General features: G+C 50.3%; 1 protein-coding gene across 4 annotated transcripts in view; it reads right to left on the bottom strand.

Moving 5' to 3' along the window:
* JADE2 (jade family PHD finger 2) overlaps positions 1 to 13,605 on the bottom strand; it is a 72,931-nt gene that overhangs the window by 24,333 nt on the left and 34,993 nt on the right. For all 4 annotated transcript variants that reach the window (XM_063413101.1, XM_063413100.1, XM_063413103.1 and 1 more), the window contains 2 exons: positions 11,579 to 11,748; positions 1,556 to 1,767 (listed from right to left, as the gene is read on the bottom strand). In XM_063413101.1, coding sequence (XP_063269171.1) covers positions 1,556 to 1,767; positions 11,579 to 11,748 — 382 coding nt within the window. The remainder of the gene's footprint in view (positions 1 to 1,555; positions 1,768 to 11,578; positions 11,749 to 13,605) is intronic.

Raw genomic sequence — 13,605 nt, 5'->3', positions numbered from 1 at the left:
CATGGCTTGTGTTATGCAGATGAAGTACAACGACCTCACCTGGCACCATAACCCACCCTTGTGAGCCTTGAGCCCCTTCCCAATGGGATGCAGGAGGACAAGGCATGGCTCTGGTGAAGCCCACAGCACCAGCATTCAAATGCCCACAGGAAAACATAATTCCCAGCAGGTTTTGGAGGTGGTGCTGGCAAAGGCACGGTGCAGGTTAGATAACCATGATGCCATGTAACACACTGAACTGTGCCTCTGGACTTTGTGGCTTAGGGTGTAAATCGGGGCAGAGATTAAACCACAGGCAGCTTATGGGCTGGCATAGGGCTCAGGGCTGGACTTTGCTCCCTGAAAACAACTGAAAATCCCTCTTTTCTTACAACATATTTGAAATCCAGGCTGCTGCGTCCCCTTCTGCAGCACTGGGACTGCTGCTGAAAGTGGAGCCCACACAGTGCCACGGCTCCCCCTGAGTCCCTGCTGTGGCTCATGCCAACTCACAGCCTGACATTGCCACTTGAGCTTGTTAAAAAGAAACCAAGACAAAAAAAATACCCCAAACCAAATCCTGAATCATTCTGGTATTTTGTGGAATCTGATTCACTGATGGAAACCATTCAAAACACCCACCTCCTGCAACTATAGATATCTCCAGTGCTCTCCCACCTCCAGGAAGCACTGATGGAAAAGCTGCCCAAAAGATGAGCAAATGGCTCTCTTTAGAACTAAAAAACCCAAAACTGTTCACACAGAGGGTGAAGCCCAGGTGCTGCTGCTGCCATCCCAGCACCACACAGCACTTACCCCTGAAGCACAACCAGTAAAACCTCCCTGGGTCCACGAGAGACCCAGAAGACCCTCACGTGCTGCCCTTCCCTTGTCAAGGTTTCCCCAAAAGCAGGAGGCCCACAGACTCCCCTCCCAGCAAGAGCTTGAAGCACTTGCATTCAATTCTAAAAATAAAATTATTTTCCTCCAGGCAGCAAAATAAAATGAAATCCCACGCTCACACAGTGGGGAAGCTGGGACAGAAACCCTGCCATGTGAGACTGCACTGGTGGAGCTGCAAGGTTCAACCACTCCCCACATAAAGCAGAGGAGGAGGAGGAGGCTGGGGGTGTCTGTGCAAGCCCACCCCTCCAGTAATCACAGGACTGCAGACCCACATCCCACCCAGCCTCCAGCCAAGACTTGCACACAGTGCTGGTCACCTGAGAGTGCTAAAGATCCCACTGGGGTTCAATAAATGGGGTAAAGAAGAATAAGCATATTAAAAGACAAGAAGACAAAATACCACAGAGACCAGAGAATAAAGAGGAAGGGGCACTTCAACCTCTGGTTGTGTGTTTCTGTGAGCACTTATAAATGGTTGGGGGTAAGAAATTAAGAAAAGCATCTTTGCTGTCTGCCAGCTACCCAAGACCCCCCTGCTATCCCCACTCCTCTGGGGCTGCTCTTGGGATCCAGGAGGAACAGGAGTGTGCAGCAGCCCAGGGGAAGGGGTGGGAGGAACCCAGAGGAGGAGGGCACCAGAGTGTGATGAGCAGAGGCAGGCAGGGCTCACCTGGTGCACGCAGACGTTGCACTTGTCACAGAACACCATCTCGTTGCCGTCCTCGCCCTCGGGCGAGCGGCACACGTCACACACCACGTCCTCGTCGTACTCGATGCCCAGCCCCTCCTCGGTCTCGATGGCGATGTTCATGTTCTCGTAGCACATGGTCTCCAGCTCCTCCAGCACTCGCTCCAGCGTGATCTCATCCAGCTCGGGCTTTTCTGCAAGGCAGAGGGCACAGCATGAAGGCAAAGCCACTGAGGCAGCTCCAGCACGGGTGCCCACCCACCTTTGGGGAGCGTTTTGCCATTTGAGCATTGCAGACAGCAAAGCAAGAGCAAATCCACAGCGACGGTGAAGGCGGCGGTTCAGAGAACGGCTGCTCCTAACTCGGGATGCAGTTTGTATTTCATAGACAGTAACAAAATATTGCTGCTGGCTGAGAGGAAGGAAACCCATTCAGCTGAAGGAATGCGGATAATTGGGGCTGACAGTTTAAATGTTCAAGGAGACAAGTTTTGCAAAGATGCTTTCCGCAGAGAGGGCTCAGACAAGCTTTGGCAACACAAGGTCAGTGCTTTAATTGTTAAGACTGAAAATTGACCATTTTAAGGCCAATTAAGTGGAAATGTAAAACTGAAGCCAAAGGCAGAAACTGAGGATAAATTAGGGGTTTTTTTTGTGTGTCTGGGTTTAGTGAAATCAGGAAGCCAGACCCAGGTGGGTCTTTTATTCCCTCCACACAAGGATCTTTAATGCAGAGAGGTGGCAGAGATGCTTCACCAGAGCTTTCTCCATAAAGACAACCAGGAATACAAGGTCAATAACCAGGAGAGGTTTTTTAGAGCAGCAACCTCTAGAGTGGGATACCCAGCTGCCTTTAGATGAGGCATGCTGCTGCCAGGAGCTCAGCAACCCCAGAATGGTATCACACTGAAGGCTGGTCCCAAAGTGCTGCCTCTCACCTGCACACAAAGATCCTGGTGCCACAAATGCCATGTGAGGTCACTCCAGACAAGGGGAAAAAATCTGTCAGGAGCAGGGGTGAGGCTCTCTGTGAAGGGTTAGAGGCAGAGTTAAGCCCCCATCATACCCCATCTCCCAGTGAGCATTATGTCATCAGAGAAGAAGGCATGGGGACAGCAGAAGTACCAGCAGGATGCAATACAAAACAATTAGACTTTGTAGTTCATTAGTGTGACATATCCACAACTGGCCAGACAGTGGAGGACTGTGACCCAAACTACTGTCCACCCTCCTTGATGCAAAGCAATGGAAGAAAATACCTAATTTCTGAGTTGAGACACAGAAAAAATGCTTTGGAAGAACCCAGAAGGAGCAGTTACTAATTAAATGTTTAGTGAAAAATCTGGCATCCTGGTCATCTCTCAAGCCACAGTGTGATGTCCCTGTTCTGGGCTGAACTCTGGGCTATTCTGAAGTCCCCAGGGATGGGGTTGTAGGGGTCCCAGCACCTCTGGCTGCATGGAGCTGGCAGAGGCTTCATCTTTCCCTCCACAGCCACTGATCAACTGAAAAACTCTGTCAATGGGGAAAGTATCATGTAGGCAAGCTCAGCAAGCAAACACACCATTGTCTGCCTTTTTAAGCTCTTCCCCAAAGTTTCACTGGCACGGTTTCCCTTGGCTTGACAAGTCTCAGCAAACATCCAGACTGGCATTTTACACGTCTATGTGGAGTCTGAGATACCATCTAAGACAGACAACACTGCTCCCTATCACAGCCCTTTCCAGAGCTGGGGCTGCTGTGCTGCAACACGCCAGGGAACCTGCTGGTACCTGTCTGACTGAGGAGCAGCCACGGGCACAGGATCCCAGCCCCAGGCTGGCACAGCCCCTGGGGCCTCTGCAGCTCAGCAATGTGAAGCATCCTGCAACAGCACAGCGAGTTCTGAGCACCAGGGCTGGGATGGAGCCACCATCCTGCTCTTGGCAGAGTTCCGGTGGGATGTCATGGAAATATGGAATGGTTTGGGTTGGAAGGGACCTTAAAGATCTTCTTGTTCCAATCCCCCTCTGTGAGCAGGGACAACTTCCACTAGACCAGGTTGCTCCAAGCCCTGTCCAAGTGTTCCCTTGAATACTTCCAGGGATGGAGCAGCCACAGCTTCTCTGGGTAACCTGTGCCAGGGCCTCCCCAACCTTGCAGGGAAAAATTCCTTCCCAATATTTAATCTAAATCGATCCTCTTTCAACTCAAAGCCATTTCCCCTTGTCCTGTCACTGCCTGCACATTACAGAGAAAGCCAGAGTATTATTTTTGCCTTAATGGAGTCCCTTTACAAACACACCACCCAAGGTGCACTTGCTCAACATGCCTTTATGTGGGTATTAAACCAGCCCAGCAAGAATATCCTCCTCTTGGTCAGGGTTTCAACTCCCCATCTGTGACTGTGAGCCTGGGCACCAGAGTGCCAGTCTGGAGTTACTCCATTCCTCCCAACAGTTCAGGCTCTGCTCTTCTGGAAAGCAAAACGATCATCAAGGTGTTCCCATACTTTTCCCAACACATTTTCCAGAGCTGTGCTCATGGGAGAGGGCAGGCAGAGAGCTGGCAGCTGCAGGCAACGTGAGGAAGGAAAGGGAGGGGGTTTTCCACAGGAATCAGGATTCTGACCTTGCCCAGGGTCAGGATCACGCTGGCACTGCCACCGTTCCACTCCACCTCGAGTGGAAAGAACCAGCACCCATCCCACCTCCTGGATTTTCCACCACCACCTGCTTAACCCTGGGAAGAAAGTTCATGCTGATCCCGAAGCTCCTGTGCCAGAGGAGGGCCAGAGCCAGCAGGAGAGCAGTGCCTGGGGGTTCCCTGCCCAGCCTCTGAGCCCTGCAGTGTTCCAGCAGTGCCTGGGGAGGATGGACCGTGCCTCCCCACACAGGCACAGCACTCTCACACTCCACTGAGGTGTAATTACATCAGGAATGCCTTTGCCAAGCATCATCCCCAATACCTCAGAGCTTATTGAACTGACAATTGCACTTGATGGGGATGAAGCGATTAATCGTTTATGAAGCACTAAACAACGGGGCCTGGGGGTGAAGTGCTTTTTCCATTTGTGCTCCATTTATCTCCTTCTGTATCACATGAAGTTTGTGCTACTAAACTCCATTCATGAAATTGTTGTCTTTTTGGCTGCAAAACTCTCTCTTTATTCATCGTGGCCAGCTAAACAGCAAACAAAAAAAATTCTCCACCAGAACACTCCCTGTGGATGTGCACAAGTGACACTATTATTGTCCCCAGAGAAGGAAAGTAAAGACACAGACAACTGATCTTGGCTACAATGAACAAATCCAGTCATGTCCACATCTGGGACATGAGCTGGTCAGTGGACTCTACCTGCTGACCTGGTTAAGGTGTGCCACAGTCTTAGGCAAGAAAACAAAGCTTTTCTCCATAGAGAACAGCAGTGATAGCCATAAACTTCTGCATTTCTGTCTGGAGGGACACAGGCAGAGGTGAGGCTTCAATCCCCTCCCAAGGTAATCCCCAGCTATTTGGAGCCATGCTCAAAACACCAACACAGGAGGAGTATGTCCCATCACCCCTTCCAGGGAGGCCACCCACAGCCTTCCCCATCAACACTGAGTGCATTAACCATGAAGGGCTTTGATGTGGCCAGCCAGCCTCCCTGGAACGCCCCACAGTGGGAAGGGCTGTAATCCAGGGAATGCTGCCTCCCACGGCACCTCAGAGGAGAAAAACTGTCCCCTCTGTGCACAGGGCAGGACGCTGCAGGGTGGCACCTTCCCAGCTAGAGGAAGCACCAGAAAATGGGACTTGCTTCAGAAATGGAGAAGAGGTGACAGATGTTGATGCACTACAGGAGGTCTCCAGATCTGATTCATGAAAAGAAAACATGAAGGGACTTTGCTCCGAGCAAAAAAGTCTTCCCTGTGTGTCTGCATCAGGGTCTGCCACGATCCCTGCAGCTGCACAGCCACGCAGCATCCCCATCATCCCAGGGGCTCCCGAGAGGTCCAGCCCAGCTCCACACAACTGAGCCCTTACAACTGCCCATACAGCACCTGAAACACAGAATTTTAACTCTGTCCCAAAGGAACTGGGATTACTGGGCTGGCACTGCAGCCACACCTGGGAGAAGCACCAGGCACAGTCCCTTACACAATGCTGCCCTCCGTTATAATTATTCCTGTAATATCACAATTTATGTGGCATGAAGGAGCAATATTCTTCTGCTAAACAAATTCTCAGCTACTCCTTGTCATAGTGTGAGCCAACTCACTGCAAGGGGAGGAAAAAATAGCTGGAGAGCCACTTTTCACAAAATAAAGACCTATTTCTGACTGAACTGTGCTGCACTAATATCAATTTACTGAAACAATAAATCCTTTCCCCCTGTGGAGAATACCTGGAGACAGAAACAGCTCATGAACAAACTGCTATCAGGACTGCAGGCTGTGCCATTCGCTGATTCACAGAGTATAAACCTGGGAGTCTAGTGTTCAGGAAACACATATATATATATATATAAAAACAAGCAAAATCACCGCTTTTAAAAATTATAATATAAAAAGGGGAAGCAATTGTGAGATGATGTAGGCTTGTCTCTGACTGTCTTTGAAAACCTGAGGTGAAAGGATGACAAGTCCCTGATGAGACGGGGTGTTCACACATGCTACAGGGACCACAGATCCCAGAGATCTCCTTCCAGCTCACTGGCCCTCCAGCTCGCCCCGGGCAAGCCACTTCAAACCTGCCTGCTTTGGCACTCTGGGGACACCAGCCACCCTGCCCTGGGCTGAGTGCCCCTGGGCATCCTTCAGGGACATCAGGGGATGACAGCCAACCACCTGAACACCACACCAGCCCACCTAGGACCCCCACAGCCACCTCCAGCCCACCACCTGCAGACACACAGCCCTTGGAAGATGCAGCAGTTGTACATTAATCTTTTATCAATGTTATTTATAAACAGACCCTGCATGTAAAGTGTGACCAACACACAAACAGTGAACTGAGCATCCACAGTGAAACCCCCAGACATTTTGTTACAAACACAGCCTGCTAATGCACTTAAAAGATTTACAAGAACCAATTATCACCCTTTCTGCCACCCACCGACATCAATTATTGCTCAAATTTAAGATGATGACAAAATGTTTCAGAAGCCACTTTAGAAGCTGCTGCCTCTCTGCAGCGATGCTGGGCTCTGACAGGGCTGTCCTAGAGCACTCCTGATGAAAGCCTCCTCACCCCATCAGCAGCAGAACTGGAGCATTGCTGGAAACTACTGCAATTACTGCCAGGAATTTATGGAAACAGCAAACAGCGGCTTGATGTAAAAACTGATTGTGCTGAAAATGTGGAGGGAAAATGTCCTAAGAGTCTCCCACTGATCTCCAATCCTGCTAATCTCTAATCTATACACTAATACATCACATACAAACAATTAATACACTCATTTACATGTGGTATTGATTATCTGTATCTCTAAGGAGCTAAATATGTTCAGCTCCAGAGGCTTGTGGTGTTTTACAGAAAGGGATGGCTTCAAACTGACAGAGAGCAAGGTGAGATTCGATATTGGGAATAAATTCCTGTGAATATTCCTGTGAGGGTGGTGAGGCCCTGGCACAGGGTGCCCAGAGAAGCTGTGGCTGCCCCATCCCTGGAAGTGTTCAAGGCCAGGCTGGATGGGGCTTGGACAAACCTGGGATCGTGGAAGTAGTCCCTGGCCATGGCAGAGGGCTTGGAATGGGATGAACTTTAAGGTCCCTTCCAAACCAAACCATTCTGTAACTCTATCCTGGGGTGGTCCTGCCCAGTGGGACATGGCTGGTGGGTGGCAGCTGCTTGGAAACAGGCTCTGCCTGGGGAGTGCCAACTTGCTGCCCCAGGGTGAAAAAGGGGCTCCCAGAATCCCAAAGGGATGCAGTGGGATGGGAGCAGCCTCAGAGTGTGACACCCAGGACTGCCAGGGAGGGAAGCAGCCACTCTGTGAGGAGCAGGACTGACAGCAGCCTCTGCTCCACTGAGCACATCTTGCCCGGGGTACTCCACTGACTCCAGCTTATTTCACATCTACTTGACCAATCTCACCTCCGCCGAGGGAAGTGTCATCTCATTAGTACACAGACATATCTCAAGTATGCAGTGATGAATTCCCCCCGGAGCTTCAAAAGCAATCCATGTGACCTTTGCATGTTCCTGCCATAAAATACCAGGAACACCTCCAGCTCCCAAGATAGAAGCTGTGGTGGGCATATGTGAGCAGAATACACCATATGGATTAAGTCAAGGGAATACTTAGAAACTTCGACTCTGCCTTCAGCAAAATTGATTCCGACAATAATTTTACCAATTTCTTGAGGATTTTCTGTGTGTTTATGAAGTGCCGATCACTGCAAAAGGATCTTTCAGCCTCAGTCTTTGAAGTCTCTCTAGCTCCACTCTTACAATAGCTTTGGATTTAGTGGAGATCACAAAATACAGCATAAAATGTTAATATAAAAATGAAGACTTATGGCATGGCTCCTGTCTAAAAGGACAGGCCTGTGCTGCCTGGAGTGGCATGGACATTAATCTGGCTCCAGGCTTCATTCAGTCTTCTTCAGATCCACTTTTTTTACAATCTCATATTGCAGCAGCAACAAATAAAACATTTAGGCATGCCTAAATACTGACTTCATCTCTAGCACACAAAGGTTCTTTAAACAGCACATTTCCACCGAGTACAGCAACAGCTACTGAGGCATCTTACTGGGGGGGTTTAAAACTATTTAAAGCTGTTTTATGTTTAAAACTTTTGCTTTTCATGTAAAACCTTTGCAATTCCACTTAATTGGGAGAGAAGTCAGCAGGCAGAATGCAGAGAGCTGGAGCTATCTGGAGGTTTATCTGATCTTGGCGATAAAATTCCATCCCTGGGGTGACCTAAAAAGGACTGGAAAAGGCATGTGCTGTGTGCTACACGGACCCACTAAAGGCGAGCTGGATGATCTCATAGGTGTTTTCCAGCTCTCCTCCCCGCACATCCTCAGGCACCAGTCAGAGATCAGAATCCTTCTTTGTCATTAAATATTTTGAGAATGACATATTGTGCCCCTGGACAGCCCAGTGACAACAGTTCAGCCAAACACCCATGAGGAATTTAAACTTCTGCCTACCTCCTAAATTAATGCTGAGAGATAACTCCTGACTCCTCTGAATGGGAGGAGAGGCTGCTGTCATGTTAATGATCCTGCAGATTAGCAAAGCAGGTTTGGAAATCTCAGCGAGTCATTAGCAGTGTCATTAACGTCAAGGGCTTCCGGAGAAAACGCTATTTATGGACTGCCTCTGGAGCAACCCAGGCAGTGCAATGCTCTGCCTTGGGTGGTGCAGGGCACCCCAATACCACCCCAATACCACTCCCTGCCTCTTCCTGTATGGGAAGCAGAGGGATCAAAGCCCCTGCTCTGGCCCAGCCTAGGAGCTGAGCAGCAACAGGTTTGCTACAACAAATCTAGCTTTCCCCTGTGAGCACCCAAACCCCATCACCTCCATGGGCAGGAAGAGGTGATGCCCTTTGCATCCCCTCAAAGCAGCCTGGTGACCTCCAGCCTCCACAGCAGGCACGGCTGCCACGGGGGATGTGAGCGTGGTCCTGCAGCCAGGAGCACCAGCTCCCATCCCACCTCCCACCTGCCAAACCCCAGCCCCCTGCAGCATCATGCATGGGGTACTAATCAAAGGCCCATCTTTTCCTTTCCAAGTCACTGGAAAAAATGTACTAGCCCTTGCACTGCTGGAGGAGTTGGGAGGGCTGGGGAGGGGGCGAGATACCAGAATCTATTGGGCTGAAGCTGTATTCACAGTGGATTTAACATGCCAAACACTGGTTTTCAAACCTACTCTCTCCCCAGCATATTTAAGGCTCAGCCAGTGCTCCCTCAGGGACAGGAATGGGCTGGAGAAGCAGGTGATGGGCAGTGATGTCCCCTGCACTACCACTGCTGAGATCACCTCAGTCCTTATCACCAGCTAGAGCTGGGGATGGCAGGAAGGCTCAAGGGCTTCCTCAGTTTCTGAGGTTTCATCCAGCCCAGCCCTGGACAAACATCTCCTAAGGACACCCCTTGGAAAAGGTGACTGGCTGATAAATGATGAGATGGAGGGAAAAAAATGCAACTTGCTCAGAATGGCTGAGGGTCAGCAGCAAAGCACTGCCTGTGTCCTGAGCTGGGATTCCCAGGGATGCTGAGGTGACAGCCCAAAGCACTGCCTGTGTCCTGGCCTGGGATTCCAGGGATGCTGAGGTGCAGCCCAAAGCACTGCCTGTGCCCTGGCCTGGGATTCCAGGGATGCCCCCAAAGCACTGCCTGTGTCCTGGCTGGGATTCCAGGGATGCTGAGGTGCAGCCCAAAGCACTGCCTGTGTCCTGAGCTGGGATTCCAGGGATGCTGAGGTGCCAGCCCGCCCATGGAGCAGGGGTATGGCTGGGAGGAGGCTCAAGCTCCCCTCCTAAACTCAACTCACTCCCAAGGCAGTGCTGCTGGAGAAGCCACTGCTCTAGCCCAGCACTCGTGGGTTTGCCACATGCCAGCCCAAAGGTGACATGGGGACAGCCAGCAGCCAGCTCCCTCTGGCCTGGGGCAGGGACCTTCCAGTTGGCTCGACCTTCCATCATCAAGGAGCTCCACATCTGGACACTGCATTTGAAACCAAATACTTTGAAGAAATAATAAAGCAAGGCAAATTTAATCCAACTAAGCTGGAGAAGCCAAATCTCTGCCCACTTCATTTCTAGAGACTTGTGAAATACACACAAGGGCAAGTGGAAATAGAGACAACCCTTCCCTGGAGCCCAGAGACATTTCTGATGGCCATGCAGCTGAAGAGATGCAAGGCAGATGTAGCAGGGGATACAGTGAAGACACAGTGAGGTCAGAATGGTGCCCAGTGTGGTAGAAGGTGATTTCTTGATGCAGTAACAGCAGCTGTGCAGGGTTAGGAAGGGCAGATCCTCTGCAAGGTACCTGAGCAGCACTGAGGCACTTGGCTTTATCCAGCAGCAGCCTCTGCTCTGCCCAAGTACCACCCTGTAGCTGCCAGTGCCTCAAAACCTGCATGTGCTAATGACAGAGCTGAGGCTGCTAACAGAGGACCAGCTAATGAGGGCAAAACTGACTTGTGATTTCTCTGTGATGCTACAGGTTCCACAAGAGAGATTATGGGAAATCCAATATACAGCATACTTATACCACATAATTAAACTGTGAAAGCAGCTTCTACAACTTTTTTGAGGTCACGGTAACAAAATTTCATTGTAAATCATGAGTAAACCAGAAGGACGGATCTTCCAAAACCAGGATCAGACAATGTCATGGCAAACTTCTGAGCTCACTTGTGTTCTATGCAAGATCACTGAACTGCATCTTCCTCACCTTATCCTGAATCCTGCTGCAGCCCACAACCAGCTGCCTGTGAGAGCCAGCCAACCCTCCTGCTCCACAGTGCACTGTCCCATCTGCTCAAGCACCTGGTAAAATCCTTTTTCCCACTCTTGAAAGGCCTTTGCCACCAGGACTAACCCTTCATGTAGACACGCTTGAGCCCTCACTGACCTCACAAGGTGAATGTTTTATTGAGGTCTTAGTCTTACCTGCAGAGCAGCAGCCACACCACAGCAACCCTTCCCTAACAAGGACTGGAAAATCCCTCCAAGCCTGGCAGGACTACACACCCATGGGTCTGTGCCAACAAATCTGCCCGGCAGACCATGCTAAGCACTAGTGCCAATGGTCAAATTCCAAGCTCAGGTACTTGCACCCGACCAAAATCCACTGAAGGATTTGAAGAATGTGCAATGATATAACAGCAGTGATGCAAGCAGTGCTATGCTGTGATATCTAGAGATGCCTGGAACAGGAAACAATCAGGACCAGTATCTCTGACATTTCTCCTTCAAGGGCTTTAGTTTCACATGCTTACTCAAAAAGCCTGAATGCCCACTGTGGGACACCCAGGCCTGAAAGAAAAAAGACCCAAACCAGCAATACTCACCCATCTCCTTGAGCTCCATGTTAACAAGCTCCAACCAGCAGGCATCGAGCTCGTCCAGGTCATAGCGGCTCATTCCTTGCAAGTAAGTCCTTGTAGCTTCTGAAATCTCAGAGCCAGGCAGGCTGCTTGGTGACACCTGTGAAAGTGAGTTCTCCAGCTGGGGGATGATCCTGGAAGAAAAGAAGGGGATGTTGAGAAAGAGCTACAACTCAGAAAAATATTCTGTTTCTTGCCATAGGGGGTGAGATCACACTGGGTACCCGACTCTGTGAAGGAAAGCAAAGCCACTGCACCTGCAGCCAGCCCATGGGCCAGCATGGACAGACAGCCCCAGCAGAGCAATTACAGCAAAGAGTGTTCCCATTCACATACAGAAATTAACTCTTGACACCAGGAAAAGGAGGTGCAATGGAGATGATGATCCAAGTACTGACAGCAAGCCCCCCAGCCATTAACTCCTCCATGAACACCTCCAGGGTGCTGTACACTGCAGTGCCACATCCACGCTGTGCTGGGCAGCACTTTGGCATGCTTGGCACTGGGGGACATCCCATGGTGGCCTGTGAGATTTGTTCTCAGTGCTCTCTAATCACAACCACAGGGATGGGGAGAGGAGCTGCCTCATCTGTGCAAACTCCCTGCACAGAGAGCTGGCTGTCAGCTCTCCTGCCTTTCCTTGGCAACTCTGCAGCAATATGCATGATCCTTGCCATGCACATGTCAACAGTGTCATGCCTGATGACACGCAAGCAGAGGACAAGCTGGCAATGAGAAGCAGCCTGTGGTGTCAGCTGACAGATCTCGGCGAAGCTGGGAACTGGAGCTTGCTGCAGTATTTGCACAGCTCACATTTCCTCCCCTGAAATCCACCTCCTGGCACAGATACCAAGCCAGAAAGACGCTGCAAAGAAACAGCAACCAAACATCAACTCGCTGCAGCACGTCAGCCTCTTCCAAAGAGCTTCTCCCCGTGCAAAGCTGGAGGACCCAGCCGTGCTCTCGCACCAGTGCCAGCTGGTACAGCCCCCCATGCCTGAGTCCTTTTATCTGCCTTCTGTCCTGCTATGTAAGCTCCTGTCAGAGCATCGAGGGCCTTGTGCTCTGTGCTGTGTCTGGGGCACAGCCATGGTGTCCATCACACAACCAGAGGAACTGTGGTACCACATGCTCCAAGGTCTGCATGTGCCAAGGAGAGACACCTGAGCCTAGCTGCCCTCGGGAATGAGACCCTACCTGCCCTGCCCAAGGTCAGGAGGGAACCTGGGGCAGGACAGGAAAATAAACCCAGAGTTTGTACAGACCCAGACATGTAGTTTAATTGCTGTCCTCTGTGGTCACAAACACTGGAGGTGCCACCAGAGCCACCAGCAGGAGAATTTATGCAACAATTCATGGCTCAGAGAGGGAAACATCAAGAAATGGGTTCTTATTATCTCTTTTGCTTTACCTTCCCCATCAATAAATTGAAAATAAAGATGTGATCCAATGTCCTGAGTACATCTCCAAATTTACGTTCACAAACTAAAAAGAGCCACGTGGAAGAACAGCTCTCAATCCCCACATTTTAAAACAATCTCACTGTAATCTAGGACAGGACCTGTGGATTCACTGATGTCTCTAATGCAGACAGCAGTAATTAACACTGAAACCAGGTATGCTCCAGCCATGTCTTCAGGATTGGGATCTAAGGAGCTCCCAAACCCCTAAAATCAGAGAATCACAGAATAGATGGGTTTGGAAGGAACCTTAAAGATCATCCAGTTCCAACCCTCCCTGCCATGGGCAGGAACAACTTCCACTGTCCCAGGTTGCTCCAAGCCCCATCCAGCCTGGCCTTGGACTCTTCCAGGGATGGAGCAGTCAACAGCTTCTCTGGGCACCCTGTGCCAGGGCCTCACCACCCTCACAGGGAAGAATTTCTTCCTAATATCTAACCTAAATCTGACCTCTGTCAGGTCAAAGCTATTCCCCCCTGTCTAGTCACTACATACCCATCTAAAAAGTCCCCATCTAGCCCTTGTTTTAGC

The sequence above is a fragment of the Prinia subflava genome, chromosome 16 (assembly GCF_021018805.1).
Source record: "Prinia subflava isolate CZ2003 ecotype Zambia chromosome 16, Cam_Psub_1.2, whole genome shotgun sequence".
Taxonomy (NCBI): Eukaryota; Metazoa; Chordata; class Aves; order Passeriformes; family Cisticolidae; genus Prinia; species Prinia subflava.
The sequence above is the reverse complement of the archived record's forward strand: the minus strand, read 5'-3'. Positions and strand labels throughout refer to the sequence as shown.